The 16,914-nt window shown below is 38.4% G+C and overlaps 2 protein-coding genes across 4 annotated transcripts in view; both read left to right on the forward strand.

Moving 5' to 3' along the window:
* LOC134814772 (stromal membrane-associated protein 2-like) overlaps positions 1-16,914 on the forward strand; it is a 90,601-nt gene that overhangs the window by 39,167 nt on the left and 34,520 nt on the right. The gene's annotated exons all lie outside the window — the stretch shown is intronic.
* The window catches only part of LOC134814776 (serine/threonine-protein kinase 33-like), a 59,444-nt gene that overhangs the window by 27,802 nt on the left and 14,728 nt on the right, over positions 1-16,914 (forward strand). For both annotated transcript variants that reach the window (XM_063822993.1, XM_063822994.1), the window contains exons 2-4: positions 14,333-14,425; positions 15,016-15,148; positions 15,500-15,604. In XM_063822993.1, the coding sequence (XP_063679063.1) occupies positions 14,337-14,425; positions 15,016-15,148; positions 15,500-15,604 (327 nt within the window). In that variant the 5' untranslated portion in view covers positions 14,333-14,336. The remainder of the gene's footprint in view (positions 1-14,332; positions 14,426-15,015; positions 15,149-15,499; positions 15,605-16,914) is intronic.

The following is a 16,914-nucleotide window of genomic DNA, read 5'->3' on the forward strand; positions in this document are numbered from 1 at the left end:
AGTAGCGCGCGCCGCTTTCTTCTCGAAATGGCCCGATGGCAAGTGCTACGAAGTAGCGCGCGCCGGGCCAGACCATTAAGTTTAACAAAGGTCAAAACTCATGTTGCCTCTATATACTATTTGATCAGCGTTTTAGTGTGTTCTTTCATTATCAACGATCTTTTCATTGCTCTAATCAGAGCCCTCTCACTTGCAGTAGTTGCTCTAACCAGAGCCCTCTCGCTTGCAGTAGCGCGCGACCGCCAAAGTCTTGTGAAACAAGTGCGTCACGCATTCACATAGCCATGTGTATACGCGTACTGCGTGACGCGCTTGTTTCACAAATAGAATAGTATACAATGAAACAAAAAGTTTTCAATGAAACGAAAAGTTTTATTTTACATTCCTTTAATCATAAATAAAATAAAAGCTTAAACCACGAATTAGTCAGCTAGAAGTAAACTTGAGGAAATGTTCTTTGGTGATTGTATATAATTATTTTTAAAAAAACTTTATTTGGGTGTTAGTATTTTTATTATGGAAAGTAGTTGAATTTAGGGGAATTTAGTGAAACTAGGTCAGTTTCCCTATTGTCTTAGAAAAATTTCTACTTTACAGTAGGCAATGCTGAGTGGCAGGAATGAGGGACCAAAACGCTTGGGGCTAACAATGGCCCATTTACAAACCACTTCAGACATGGCGATGATATCATTTATGCTTAATTCGTCTGAAACTTACCCTACTGCACTTCTAACATTCTATCAAAAATCTCTTCTAAAATAGGTATGAAGATGCATAACACAAAACACGCAAACAAAATGTTTATAATCCATATATAAATAAATTTCTATAGAACTTTCAAATTTCTATAAAACTGATAAACCTATATATATTTGATCGAACAAGCCTAAATTCATGATGCACTATAAACTTGATTTGAGACAGAAATTTTAGACAATTTATCTGCTTACGTGTAATTTCAAACTCTTATCAGTTACCATGTCTTTTATCTAATTTTTATCAGCAGATTTATAAATCTGCTGTTCATTTGTAGTTATTACCTTGCTAGTTATGAGTAAATTTTTGCCTTCCATCAATTGAGTGCAGCTTTCAGTTTTAAAATTTTCAGTTTATTCAGATTTTTTGTTTTCGATATTGCAAATTTTTAATAAATCATGTTCACAGCAATAGCAGCAAATCTGGGGAAACTTGGTGGACATTGACTTTTTTCACACAATTTGAGTATGTTGACTTCAACATTATGTTGCAGCTCATTGTGGTTAATCTCAATGTTGGAGTGATGTTTTTCTGGTGCACAAAACACTACAGTACGGTTATGTTGAATAATTGTGGTTAATGGGTCATCTATGTGGCCACTATGGTGGTTAAAATACCAGTTTTAGGGTTAACCACCATTTTGAGATATGATATTATGAACTGAGTAGTCATTATATTGAGATCATATCATGGTGCAACTATCACAAAAGTTTTCAAACCTCATGGGGGGCATTTTGTGGTCCTAATGGTGGTTAAATTGAAGATGAACGGTGAGCTATAAATATTGCTCTGATTATAGATGTATAGTGGTGGTTGTTCATTTGTGCATGGATGATAATTTTTTATCACAAATGTGCAATTTAATAGTATGGTTGATTTGAGGTGGTTAATATTCGTAAAAAGTGCTAAAAAGATGGTTAAAATGTCAAAATTTGTTGTTAACCACCAATCAAAACATTATTAATGATTTTAGTCAACATTTTATGGTCAACAAAGGACATTTGAAGGGTCTTGATAAAAGTTATCAAGAAATGTTGTCATAAAAGTGGTTAAAAGGGCTATATTACTTGCTAGGCTGTTGAACAAGGCATCTATTAAAGTGAAAATTAACCACAATATGAACTTCAGATAATGGTTTGCTATCCAAATGAGTGTATATTTGTTTGCAAATGCATAATTTACCCCAAGTTCATGCATTCGGATCAATGTGCAGCTAAGGTGGTTAAAATGTCTCGAAAATACCCTATATTTGCACTAATTAACCATTTTTAGAGCACATATTAGCTTTGTAAAGCTATAGCTGGCCATGCTACATTATCTAGATATAACTACCTGCTCATTTATATGACCAGAAACATTGCTGAGTCCTATGTTGCGTCCATCATGGTTAATAAAGGTCTAAAATTGACCAAAATCAGTGTTTTTGGTCGTTTTAACCACCATACGGCCACACATTTTGTTGCATTATCTTTAAAATCACTTATTATCCTCCAGCTATCTCTCATAATCAAATATCAAAACAAAATAAGGCACAAAAAGTTCGGAGGTTGCTGAATAATGGTTAATTTGTGATGGCTTCTGTTGACCGAAAGTCCAAAATAAACATGTTTTAACCACATTGAGGCCACATCTAAGGTTTTATGGTATTGGGACCATAGTCAAAAGTTTTGGGCACCTGAATGGTGACCTCTGCTTTTGAAATTATGGTGATATTTCAATGCTGTGCCATACCAGGTGGTTAAGTACGCGCTAGCGCGCGCGCACGCGTACAAACATGGTTTTTTTGATATACCACAGTTGGTGGTTAACTGTTCTACATCAAACCTTCACTAAAAGTATTGGGCACCATAGTGGTGACATAATATATAAAGAATTTAAGCCTAGACTAAATATGTTGGCCTACAGATGGTTAAGTACGCGCTAGCGGGCGCACGCGTACACTATAACATAAACAAATAAACCACTCCACAGACCACATTTATTAATTTTTTTAATTTCCTTCTTCAACTATGTGTCAATGAACCATTTTTGTTCAATAATGACCATCAATATTAACTGTAGTACTTATATCTTCACTGTAGTAAGGGTTTGGGTGTTAGAGGTATAAAAAATGTCCACTAACAAATCAGTCATTTTTCGACTACTTAACCACCTAACTCAGCACCAAAATGTTCTGAGATTTTTTTCGTTGCACTATCATGAAGCTATGACATTTTTGGACCTATGTAAATAATCAGATTACTAAAATTCATAATCTTTGATTTTTAAGGGGGGGTTAAATGCTTCAAATTGGTGTATTTCAAAGTTTCCCCAGATTTGCTGCTATTGCTGTCCAGATTATGGTGATAATGGATGTAAAGGTACTTCAACCGAATTAACAATCCAACCGTGTGTATGACGTGTCCCAGTAGCCAATCATAATATATGTATTTCTACCGGTGGCACGTACTGGATGGCGGTTAGATGAGTACACTACTCTCACAAGCATCTCGAGTCTCTCGGTGATCCTGCCTCCACACCACACTCAGTCTGGACTCCCTTCCGGCCGACCGAACTATTTTCCTAATATCTCCTAATATAACTTTGATCGAACAAGCCTAAATTCATGATGCACTATAAACTTGATTTGAGACAGAAATTTTAGACAATTTATCTGCTTACGTGTAATTTCAAACTCTTATCAGTTACCATGTCTTTTATCTAATTTTTATCAGCAGATTTATAAATCTGCTGTTCATTTGTAGTTATTACATTGCTAGTTATGAGTAAATTTTTGCCTTTCATCAATTGAGTGCAGCTTGTTAGATGGCCTCTAGTTGAACAATAAAACCCGTATTTGTCGTATGTACAAAACCTGTAAAACAAAATACTTTATTACATAATAGAATAACTTTACCACCAAATTAAACCAATTCCAAATAAATACCTAATAACTAAACATTATAAATACTTACCGATTGGACGGTAGTGTGCTGCCAATGTTCCACTCCTCCCCAGTCCAATCGGTTATCCTTCTTTGCTTGTCATTGCTAGAAAAGGTAAACACGGTTAGAAGTATTCTGTCACGAAAGAGAGAGAAAAGTGTGAACAGTAATAACATTCCCCGGTTTTCCTTTTCCAGCAATGCTAGCCCCAATTTCTCTCAAGATTGCACTGTTAAATTACACAAAAATACGCTCGAAGATCCCGTCTGAGCTACAGCTGTCGTCAGATTATCACCCGCAGTGACCTATCTGGACGAATCCATTAAATAATTAAAATACAGTCAACAACCCCGTTTGAGTTATAGCTGTCTTCAGATTATCACCCGCAGTGACCTATCTGGACGGATCCATTAAATAATTAAAATACAGTCAACAACCCCGTTTGAGTTATAGCTGTCTTCAGATTATCACCCGCAGTGACCTATCTGGACGAATCCATTATATAATTACAATACAGTCAAAAACCCCATTTGGGTTATAGCTGTCTTCAGATTATCACCCGCAGTGACCTATCTGGACGAATCCATCAAATAATTAAATACGCTCAACAACCCTGTTGGAGCTACAGCTGTCTTCAGATTATCACCCGCAGTGACCTATCTGGACGAATCTATCAAACAATAAACTTGTACCCACAAATACGCTCAACAACCCTGTTGGAGCTACAGCTGTCTTCAGATTATCACCCGCAGTGACCTATCTGGACAAATCTACCAAACAATAAACTTGTACCCACAAATACGCTCAACAAACCCCGTTGGAGCTGCAGCTGTCTTTAGATTATCACCCGCAGTGACCTATCAAGACGAAACTGCCGAATATTAAAATCGTCCCTGTATTTACGCTCAACAACCCCGTTGGAGCAACAGTTGTCTTTAGATTATCACCCGCAGTGACCTATCAAGACGAAACTGTCAAACATTTTGATAATACACATAAATCATAAATACGCTCAACAACCCCGTTGGAGCATCAGATGTCTTCAGATTATCACCTTGAGTGACCTATCGAGACGAAACTGTTCGGAACTTATTACAGAGAAAAACATAACAAGTCATATTAAAATCTCTTTAAAACCCCGCTAAAATATAAATGCCGCGCGCGCGCGCATTTTCAAATGCTAACACTATAAGTACTTTCTACACCTACGAGCTCAAAATTACTAGCAACACAGAAAATCCTTTGTTCTAAAAAAAACTCACCGAGAGGTTATAATATCCAGCTCAAAAACTAAAAGCGTCCCCATAAAACGAGTAAATAATTGAGATAAATACTAAAAGAACAACTCGGCAAAGTACAGGGTGGCCCATAAGTGACTACCCACACGCAACCTCTTAATAACTCACGTAATTCGTCTCCAAATTGCACCAAAATTTCAGAGATTATAGATATGGGTCAAACTTAGATTTCCTGAAAGTTTCGTAAGCCACGCCCAATTACAGTGGGCGTGGTGTGACACTCCCTCTTTTTCACTATTGTCTTCATAAAATGAGAACGCTTTAAGCTAAGAACTCAAAATTTTTTGCACACATTTGGCTTGATAATTGAAAACCTTTCCCAAAGTTTCAAGTTCATTGGTTAAAATATGGCTGAGTTATGACCATTTTAAAATCCATCGGATATGTGATCCGAGCACTCAGTCAGTGATATTTGCACTCAATTAGTGATCTCGTCACCCAATCTGATCAAGAGTAAGGCGTTAGCGTGTATTAATGAGGTTCATTAGGCTTTGATTGGATACCGATGATGACTTTGCTAGAAAGGAAAACACAAATTTTTAGGATAAATCAATAAATGAAACCAACTTTTCAGGAAAAGCCGTTCTCTCCACCACTTCATCCGGTCTAGTAGAGCCCCAGTGAATTGCCTTCTGGGAGTTGACATATCCGTTTATATGGCAGTGAGCCTCGTCGCTGTACCAGATTTCGTCCTCAAAGTAGGGATCCACGTTCTGCTTGGACAGGAATGTGTTGGCGAAATCTATCCTCGATTGGAAATCACGGTCCAAAAGTTTGTGTTTCTTTGTGATTCGGTAGGTTCGGTTAGAAAGGTCTTGCTTTAGGATTCGCTGAAGGGTTGTTCTGCTGATGTCTAAGGCAGGAACTCGTTTCCGGGTGCCAATCTTAGGTGTGTCCATCACGTCACCAACAACCATCGTGACGTTTTCTACAGTCCTAGCAGTTCGTCTTCTGCCGACTCTTCGCCGATCGTGTGCAGAAAACGTAAACTTGATCTTGTGATGAATGTCCGGCAAGGGGGTGGTCAGTTGAATTTCATCTGAAATTGTCGTTTAATCTGAGGGTAGAACTCCCCATTTTCTTTCATCAGGTAGACGAACAATCGTTGTTCTGCAGTAAAGGGAGGATAGTAAACCATTTTCGATGATTCAATGGATGGTTCATTCCTTTTTATTGATTGTAAGGAACCTGTGACTAGCAGGGCTAACAAGCCCTGAAATGGTGACACCACCATAAATTCGCGTGATAACGTTTTAGGTGCTGTCAGCTGTATAGGCCGGCCCACAAGCAGGCTGCAACCAATCAAGCGGTGCATGTGAGCCAAACACGCCATTAACCAAGTGACGAGATCACTGACTGAGTACTCGGATCACGTATCCGATGAGTTTTGAAATGGTCATAACTTAGCCATATTTTAACCAATGAACTTGAAACTTTGGGAAAGGTTTTCAATTATCAAGCCAAATGTGTGCAAAAAATTTTGAGTTCTTAGCTTAAAGCGTTCTCATTTTATGAAGACAATAGTGAAAAAGAGGGAGTGTCACACCACGCCCACTGTAATTGGGCGTGGCTTACGAAACTTTCAGGAAATCTAAGTTTGACCCATATCTATAATCTCTGAAATTTTGGTGCAAATTGGAGACGAATAACGTGAGTTATTAAGAGGTTGCGTGTGGGTAGTCACTTATGGGCCACCCTGTAGATTAGCTCCCTAAATTAGCTACAAACATATTATATACGCAGATATATTATTATGTTTACCTGGGACCACATTCTTTTGCAAATTAAAATGATATATACAAACTTAAAATAAAAACTGACGAGACGAAATAATATATACTCCTGACATTGCTCAGCAATTAACTCGTAAAAAACGACTAAAACACGATTCTACGAATCATGGAACTGAATTTACATACTGAATATTACTCTTATTTCTTATAAACAGACATAATTGATCTTATAATAAATATTCGACTCATTTCTATATTTATTATCATAGAATCCGACAATAAAATGCGATAAAAACTTAAAACACGACACATAACAAATTACAAAACATAAAGCTGAATAAACTCACAATTCCTAAAATAGAAACATTGACTTTTGTTTGACCCAACGCTCTTGACTCATACATTAAACGACACAAAACAGTCATTTGATTGCCTTCTTGTTTCTCAATCAAGATACTTTTCAAAATCTACTCTGAACAAAGGTTTTTATGTATTGCTAGCTCTCTCGATCATTCCGTATTTCCAAGGTCAGCATCCTCAGATCCGGGGAATGTGTTAAAGGAACACTGAGCAACCATATGACCTGGTTGGTGGCATATAAAACAACATACCTTGGGACTACTACTCCCCCTCATATAAAGCTTTTGTCCTCGTTTCTGAGCATATGAGTTGTATCTTTGCTGTCCTCTATCCTGAGCATCAGGGTTATATCTGTTTTCTTCTCTCATTGTTTGACCCGTGAAATTCCTTTGATCCCCATTTCTGGTCCAGTGAATGTCAGACCCCAATTTGTAATCCCCAGCTAGAAAGACAGGTTCCTGCTTTACCATTTCCTCCATAAGAGTACTTTTAAAAGGTAGACTAGAGTGATTCTCATTCCTTGTGAATCCATCTCCAAACGTCCTTTTTAACTGTTCTTGCATCAAGTCATAGGATAATGTACTAGTGCAAGTTGCTCTAACTAATCTCGCCTGTTCATCACTTAGGCTTGCCTGATTTAATAGTCTATACGCTAATACCATGTCATCGTAAAGATCTTCGTTCTTTCTGAGCTGTTTGAGAATTTTATACCTCCTCTGGAATTCCAAGATGTAGTTGTCTATATCTTCTCCATCTCCTCTCCTGTATCCCTCAAAATCATCTATTGCCTTAAATAAAGACTGAGTACTGTCCTTCTTATACAGTTTGTCCAGTTCGGCAATGAGTTTATCAACTCCATCTTCTGCTCCTAGCACTTTTAATGTCATGTTTATAGAAACCTCCTGTGGTCTACCTTTCATGTTCATAATCAGCTTACTAGCTTGCTGTTTCGTTGATGCTGCGGTGCCAAGCTGCCATATTAGCACTTTCTTCTTCCATGTGCTGTAGTCAGCGCTGTCGTCTAAAACTGGTATCTCACGAAGACTCATAGTTATAGTTCGACTAAAAAAAAACAAAAAAACTCTAAAACTGTCTCTCAAATTAGTCTCTAAATTAGTCTAAATTGTAGTCTAAATAACAAACAATCAAAGTGCCACTGTCAGGTCGTTGCGTAGAACGTTTTCCGACTTCCTGCTATCACTGTTAGATGGCCTCTAGTTGAACAATAAAACCCGTATTTGTCGTATGTACAAAACCTGTAAAACAAAATACTTTATTACATAATAGAATAACTTTACCACCAAATTAAACCAATTCCAAATAAATACCTAATAACTAAACATTATAAATACTTACCGATTGGACGGTAGTGTGCTGCCAATGTTCCACTCCTCCCCAGTCCAATCGGTTATCCTTCTTTGCTTGTCATTGCTAGAAAAGGTAAACACGGTTAGAAGTATTCTGTCACGAAAGAGAGAGAAAAGTGTGAACAGTAATAACACAGCTTTCAGTTTTAAAATTTTCAGTTTATTCAGATTTTTTGTTTTCGATATTGCAAATTTTTAATAAATCATGTTCAGATTATGGTGATAATGGATGTAAAGGTACTTCAACCGAATTAACAATCCAACCGTGTGTATGACGTGTCCCAGTAGCCAATCATAATATATATATATATAATATATATTCATTTTGCACCCAGAGAAAGATGTGATCACAGAGGTAGTAACAATATTATGTTCATGACAAGGTATTGGCCATTGGGCTGCTGCAAGTTATATTTTGCTAAGATATTACAGCTTTTGTAAGCTTACGCGTATACACTTGGCTATGTGAAATCTTTTCATGCATTCTCATTGATCTGGAGTCCTCATTCATGCTAATTCACATTACTTTTATTGTATGTTTTATCCGTTAAAAGTAGACGCGAATATTTATGTAACGGTCCTAATATTTGGAACAAATATTTTACGAGTATCACCTGTTAATCATAAAATAGAGATTTGCTGATTTTTTGATTTACAGGTTAAATCGTGGAAGGCACCTGCAGTTTTTGGTATGAGGCTTATATGCTAATTTTGTATAAACTGCTTTAATGGGACAAGTACAGGAAATGTCAATTTAAATTTTACTCTAAAAATTTGCCGTATTTCTTCAGCTGTTTTTGACTTCATGTTGCTTAAGTTTCAGCACCAAGTGTAGTAGTTAAAGAATGCCCTCTGCTCCAATACCCCCTCCTACACCCCCTCCTAGAACTCGAAAAGAAGAACTCGATAGAACTAGAAAAGAAGAACTTGATAGAAGAACTCAAATAGAAGAATATATAAAATCAGAAAGGCTAAAATCAGATAAGGTAGAAGAAAACCCTGTCACTTCAGAATCGGATCTATGTGGAATATGCAAGAAAGGAGATGGGAGAAGAACATCTAGATGGGTTGAGTGCGGAAAATGCCAGGTATGGTTCCACATTTCATGTGTCAATGTTTCAGTGAAACAATATGATACTATAAGTAAAGAGTCAACCGAGTGGACATGCCAGAAATGCAAGAAAACAGGCAAGATGGATAAAAGTAAGTTGGCGTGGGGAGAAATGAATAGCGAGGAAGCCATTACTGAAATGATCAACACAGTGTATGCAGAGATAATAACATGGGATAAGAATTTTATGCGACTTCCACGTGGAAAGGCTGGCAAAGACTTCATCCTTGAGCTAACCAGACTGTTCACTATGTTCACCCCAGACTCTGTGTGGGAGAAGGATTCACTTTCCCTTGTACAGATATTTATCCCTCTGATCCTCCAGAAACCATCAGCAAGATCCAAAGCTCGTGAGAACAACAAATATCTGATATCAAGGCTTCAGAAATGGGATATCGGAAACATAGAGGAACTCTTAAACGAATGTAAAGTGATACAGAGCCGCCTTCAGAAGATAAACATCACTAAAGAGTTCAATGAAAAGAAAGCTTTCTGCCGGAGAATGCTTCAGGGTAAAGTAAAGGAAGCCACACGACTAATAGACAATGAGAAGAGAACTGGGATTCTTCCTATAGATGACGACACAATCAGACAGCTGCGGGACAAACACCCACCTGCAACAAAGCGTAAGGGGCCAGAAAAACTGCCAACAATCGATATCCAACCTGTATTGTTCGAAGAAATCGATGGTGAAGCTATAAAAGCTGCAGCCAAGAACACCCATGGTTCAGGAGGCCCTACCCTCATAGATGCTGATGGTTGGAAACATATCTTATGCTCAAAGAGCTATGGAAAATCCAATGATATCCTAGCTCATGCCATAGCCGATGTCACCAAAAGATTATGCACAGAAACTATCGATCCATCCATACTCAGAGACCTTCTTGCAAGTAGATTGATTCCTTTGGACAAGCGACCAGGAGTCAGACCCATCGGAATCGGTGAAGTTTTGCGACGTATCATGACAAAAACCGTAACAAAAACCATCAAAGAACACATAAAGGAAGCAAGTGGGTCTCTTCAAACCTGTAGTGGCATTGAGTCAGGCATAGAGGCTGCAGTTCACTCAATGGCGGAGAACTTTGCCAACGACAACAGCCAAGGCCTTCTCCTAGTTGATGCATCAAATGCATTCAATAGTTTACACCGAGAGCAGGCCCTTGATACTGTTGCAACAACTTGCCCTGTGTTTCACCAATTCCTTAAAAACACCTATCAAACAAGGACAAAACTCTACATTTCGGGGTCAAAGTCAGGGGAGTTCATTTGGGGCGAAGAAGGAAACACTCAAGGAGACGTTGCAGCAATGCAATTTTACTCCATAGCCACTAGACCTATAATAGATGATCTCAGAGCTTATGCAGAAGCAACCATGGTGTGGTACGCTGATGACAGCTCTGCATGTGGAAGCTTCATCCAACTTCTTCAGTGGTGGAATAGACTTTGTGACATCGGTCCGGGATATGGGTATTATCCCAACGCTAAAAAGACCATTCTAATTGTCAAGAATCTTAAAGACCAGGCTGTAGCAGAGACACTATTTGGGCATCTTGGAGTTAAGATCACGACATCTGGAGAACGTCACCTTGGTGCAGTGGTAGGATCAAAGAAATACAGGGAAGATTACATCAAAGAAAAAGTTGAGAAATGGATAACAGATATTGAACAACTTGCTGATATCGCTTCTGAAGAACCACAGCTGGCTTATTCAGCCTTCACCAAAGGAATATGCCACCGATGGAGGTTCTTCATGAGAACAATACCTGACATTGCAGAGTACTTTGCCCCACTGGAGAGCAAGATCACGCATGTGCTCATTCCAGCCCTCCTCGGTCGTCCAGTCAACCAGCACGAGAGAGATATCCTCGAACTTCCTGTTCGTTGTGGCGGGCTAGGTATCATCAATCCTGTCAGAATAACATCCCGTGAATATGCTTACTCAGTAGCGGTAACTAAAGACCACGTGAGTTTGATCAACCAACAAGACCCAGATATCACCAAGCTGGACATGGGCAAGATAAAAGAAAAGAAAGAAGAACTGAGGAAACAGAAAGAGGAGTTTCTCTCTCAAAGGTTCAAGGTGCTCCACAAAGAATCAGATCATCAACTAAAGAACCACTTAGACCAAGCAAGAGAGAAGGGAGCCTCAACATGGCTTTCGACACTACCACTGAAAGACCTCAACTATGTTCTGAACAGGCAGGAGTTCCAAGACAGCATACGCTTAAGGTATGGTTGGAAGATCCAAGGAGTGCCCTCTAAATGTGCTTGTGGAAATGTTAACAGTATCTACCACGCCCTTGACTGTAAACTAGGCGGATACGTTAGCATGCGCCACAACGCTATTAGAGATACTGCTGCTTTCTTCCTCCGAGAAGCAAAGTGTAAAGATGTAAGGATAGAACCAGCACTCCTGACAGTCCAACCAAGCTCCTTCTCAAGAAAGATCAACACCCAGGATGAAGCCCGTCTTGATGTTGCAGCTGTCGGATTGTATGCACCCTTTGAAAGAACATTCTTTGACATTAGGGTCACACATCCTAACTGTGACACAAACACATTTAAGATGCTAGATAAGATCTATAAAGATCACGAGAAAGAAAAGAAAGATTTGTATGAAGAGAGAGTACTTCAGTCAGAGAAAGGATCCTTTGTCCCTCTAGTCTTCACAACCTCTGGAGGTATGGGACCGCTATGCACTGTATTTGTAGATCGTGTCTCTGAGATGATAGCTGACCATAAAAAAGAAGCCAAGAGCCAAGTCAAAAATCATATCAGAACACGATTCAGATTTGATCTGTTAAGAAGTACACTCATTGCACTAAGAGGAATCAGAGGAAGATCAACGGCCCAGCATCTTGAACTGCATGACATCTCCTTCAACCTCATCCCCCAGAAGACGAGCTTTGAGGTCTCCTAGATTTGTTTATGTAAATTTTGATATTTTACTGTACTATTTTATGTTGTATATAATTTTACGGACGAAATGATACCAGGGGGACTCCCAACCCACCGCTTCGGCGGGTAGTTGACGCACCTTTCACAAGCAAGAGCCACTTTGGTCTACTTGCTGTGAGGTGTCTCAGCTACATGGGTTGGGGGTCCCCCCTTTTTTTTTTTTTTTTTTTTTATTTTATTAATTCTGGTTTTAGTTAAGGAGAGTCAATTTCAAGAAGCTCTAAATGAACAACAGAGCTCTGAACTATACAGTGTACACGCTCTGTCAAGAGATATTGATAAACATGCAACTGGATTCATTTGAAAAGGTAATTTTTCAGTGTTTCAGCATTCGCCAAGCTGATGTTTACTTCCTTTTGTTACTTTGGTGTGCTACATAGAATCCTCTATCAGGTCATCAGAGTTGCTGACCACCTGGACTGCAAGGTCGCTGCCTTTATTCCACTCAAATCTTGTAGGTTTATAACCTACCAGGACGCACGCTGAGTTGGACTCGTCGACGGTCCTTGGAACAAATATTTTACGAGTATCACCCGTTAACTCAAATCCAGTAACAAGTTTCCATTTCGACAGCTGTATCATGCCACTGGAGGCTCAACCGGGAATGATTTCATAAACTTTGTAAGCATTTCTTTAAAGTGCAGGGGATCTTCAATAGTATGCATGTTTGGTAGGATTAAGTTCCACAATCGAGGTTCAATAACTGCAAACGAATTGTCGTAGAGCGTTTGGTTCACTGCTATATTTCTTCAGAATGGGAATAATTGCCTTTTGGCCATGTCAGAGCAGTGGCATAATGTTGGCTGTTGGAGCCCCCACTAAAAAAGCGCCCCCTTTCCTATTGGTGCCCCTCCCTAAAATTGAACAAATTAGATGATTTTAGAGGGTACAACGGTAGAATCTCTAAAAAAGTGTGTTTCTTGAGCAAAATGTGCAGTTTTGCTAGTACCGTATTTAAGTTTTCCTAATTGTCCCACATTCAAACGACTGTTTGGTGCCCCCCTAAGATGGCAGCACTTTCCACATGTGCCGATGCAGATAAAACGTGTGAAATTTTGAGAGGAAATCAGCATTAGAGAGCGTTATAAAACACTTTTACATTTTTTCCCCAATTAATGAAAAATGCTTCTGTTTTAGAACCTATTCTTAAAGTTGGACTTTGCAATTCTTAATTTTGTGGCTGAACAAAATCATTTTAAATGTAAATTTGTCTGACTGCCTTAGTACTTAGTACTTATGATTTTGATTTGTAGATAATTTTGCTTGGGGCTCTTACAAATCAAATCAGCATTAATTGTGTACTAGAACCATAACTCAGGACTCTAGGGAATCTGCAGTAGCCACCACGTCAACATCATATTGGACAACCAACACATGACCACTACTAGCAGGAACCCGTCTAACCCTAAAGTGGTGTCAAGACTCAAGAGACTAAAATAATAATAACCTATTTAATTCGTGTTTATATATATATATATATTATATTGTATTATATTATATATATATTTATATTGTCTCGCTTTACATATAATAAGATTTTCAACTTTGGTAATCACACTAAACGCTTAATGGTGCCAGAAGAACAGATCAAACCTAGATCAAACACCCATGTGTCACTCTGGTAATCACCTTATCAACACTGCACTAGAGCTTCTACTCATCCATGTATCTCACTTGATACATTTTCATTTCCACACATTAAATCCTCTAATGACACAGGTCCAGCCTCTCTTTAAAATACATATTTTTAAATAGCCACAAGAATAAGATTTTTAAGTAAAATTGACTGTTTATTCTTGTGATTATACTCACTTTTAAAATGTTTAGATATGTCCCATGGATCAATGAGGTACTTTCAAGATAAAAACTCCAAGTCAGGACAAGCCTCCAAAACCATTAATCATACAAGAATTGATAGGTACGAATCTTAATTTCATACCTTACTTGAGGAGCCTAGTGGGTTCTGTATGCAATTGCTTTTGTTCAGGTAAAGTTTGAATTAAGCATAAAAACGTGGATTTATCATCTGTGCCTGCTCCATTTGTGAGCTGAAATTGTTTTCAATGGAGGGTCACTTTTTGGTCACTTTGATGCTGTTTAATTAATAGTATAGATATATAATCATAAGTAAACATAATCTCTTTAAAGTCTAAGTTACGTTCGAAATCTTACGATTTAACTTAGCTATCTAAAGCAATGCTTGCAATAAATGTGATTTGTTGGCGACAGAGAAATGCTTGGTAATCAGAAATACACGGTCGTTTGGGGAATATTTGCTATTTTATTTACTATCTGTAGTTTTTTCGGAGATTCATTGTACTAACATTTTTCGAGAGTTTCTCAGCTGGTTTTTCGCAAGGTTCTGTAGCAAACGCAATGATCTTCCAGATACACACAACTCAATATACTAAACTGATTTTAATTGGCAGACCTGTGTTTTTAAGAGCTTTAAATAGGATTTAAAATGGGACATATTTCTTCTTTGTAGCTGTATTTATCCTTTTACAGCATATCGTCGATAGAAGAGAAGTATGAAATCTCACCTGACATACTTGGACAAGGCAGTTTTGGGACAGTCTACAAGGCCACCAACATTGCCACGGGCCAATCTTTCGCAATGAAGAAGATTGAAAAGCAGACTGTAAGTAAAATACCATTGTACTTAAATACATGTTCCGTTTTATAATTACTGTTTATTAACAAGCTGGTCATTATGCACGTCGGGCAGAGTTAGGAGTCTTGTTAAACTTTGAACAGTATAATCATCATACAATCATCTCATTATAACTTGTCTTTGATAGTCAGCCTTTCTATTTTCTGTATAAATTTCGGCCCCTTTTCAAACGAAAAACAACAAATTTTAAAAACGAATTTACTGTTCTTTTAAATGATGTAACAGCCTTTCTAACCGACCGAGGTTAATAGTGCTTGATTTTTACAAAACAAACTATATTTTATCGTAACGTAACGTGACAGAATTCATTCCTTACAGTTGGGAGTAACGGGACACAAGATGTTGGAGAGAGAGGTGGCTATATTGAAGAGGGTGCAGCATCCCCATATTGTGGCATTGGAGGAGGTCTTTGAGACAAGCGAGGTGAGAATGAACTTGTTATCAAAGTTTGCGATTTAGATTGCACTGTTTATGGTTTTTATAACACTCCTTCTGTGATCAAGGAGGAAACAATTTTCGAATTTAGTCATAGCTCACCTGTTAAGTTTATCTTGTGTATCATGATTTGCTCTTTTGTGAATCGTTGGGGGCCAAGCCAAATATTAATTGGTACAAATTATTATAATTTCTCTTTTTGATACCTTTACTTTGCTGTTGGCATCAATAAAACAAATGATCAGTGTCCCTTATAATGCACAGTGCACTACAACTTTTGTGAACACGGTTTGACTAATTTCTCTATTTAGTGTGCGTACAAAATATCGTAATGTTGTTGAAAACACCGCTTGTTTGACCACTACGTTCTCTGAATAGGCTTTCACTGCGCAAGTGCTTTTGACATCGGACCTTTTTAAAAGATGAAAAACAAGATTTTAAAACATGCTCACTGCGCATAAACAACAGAATATTTAGTCACATTTGGAGTTTTAAACAGTGCTCATGATCAGTGCATGAGCCACTCACTGCCCAGCCTACCACCACAACCTGATCTATTGTTCCTCCATAGTGATTCAGCGAGCGTCATGGTATTAGTACTAACACTGATCTCAACGTTTGGTTTATACCTTATAATCATCTCGCCGTGACTGCCATTTAATCAATATCGGCAATTCGGCATATATTATACGCCATCTATTATAACACCCATATCTATAAGTAGCCAAGTAACCTATTGATGTAGAGATAAGACTTCATTCAACTAGTGTCTCACTGTACAATTTACCTTTCTTTGGACGACGAGGTGGTCTCCACATGTAGAAGTGAACGTGAGAGCCAATCAGGTAGCTGGGATTGAGGGCGAGGTCCAATGAGTGGCGACTAACAGCGTTGTGTTTGGAGTGGTAATTAATACACCTTACCGCCTGCGAGTCCTTCTATTACTCAGTAGATCAGTAGAGAGAGAGGGGGAGAGAGTTGATCACATAGCTGCAAGTCTACTTCATCATATCATAAACTCATAAAGAGTACGGCTGTGCCTCTGAGCAGCTCACTGATATATACGGACTGTTTCCGAGGAACGCCTGATGCTTCATGACTATCAAATAAGCACATAGTACCTACTACTACTACTACTACAAATACTGCTATAAGTTCCGGGGAAATAACTCAAGGGCCACAGACTGTCAGCTAAGATTATGGAGCATGCTAATAATAATAATTCCGGTATAGGAACTTAGGAACAAAGGTTAAGTAATTACTCACTGCTTCACTCCCGCGGCTCGGCGTTGTTCCGC

This window comes from Bolinopsis microptera, chromosome 5 (genome assembly GCF_026151205.1).
Source record: "Bolinopsis microptera isolate Bmic1 chromosome 5, MBARI_Bmic_1.0, whole genome shotgun sequence".
Lineage (NCBI taxonomy): Eukaryota > Metazoa > Ctenophora > Tentaculata > Lobata > Bolinopsidae > Bolinopsis > Bolinopsis microptera.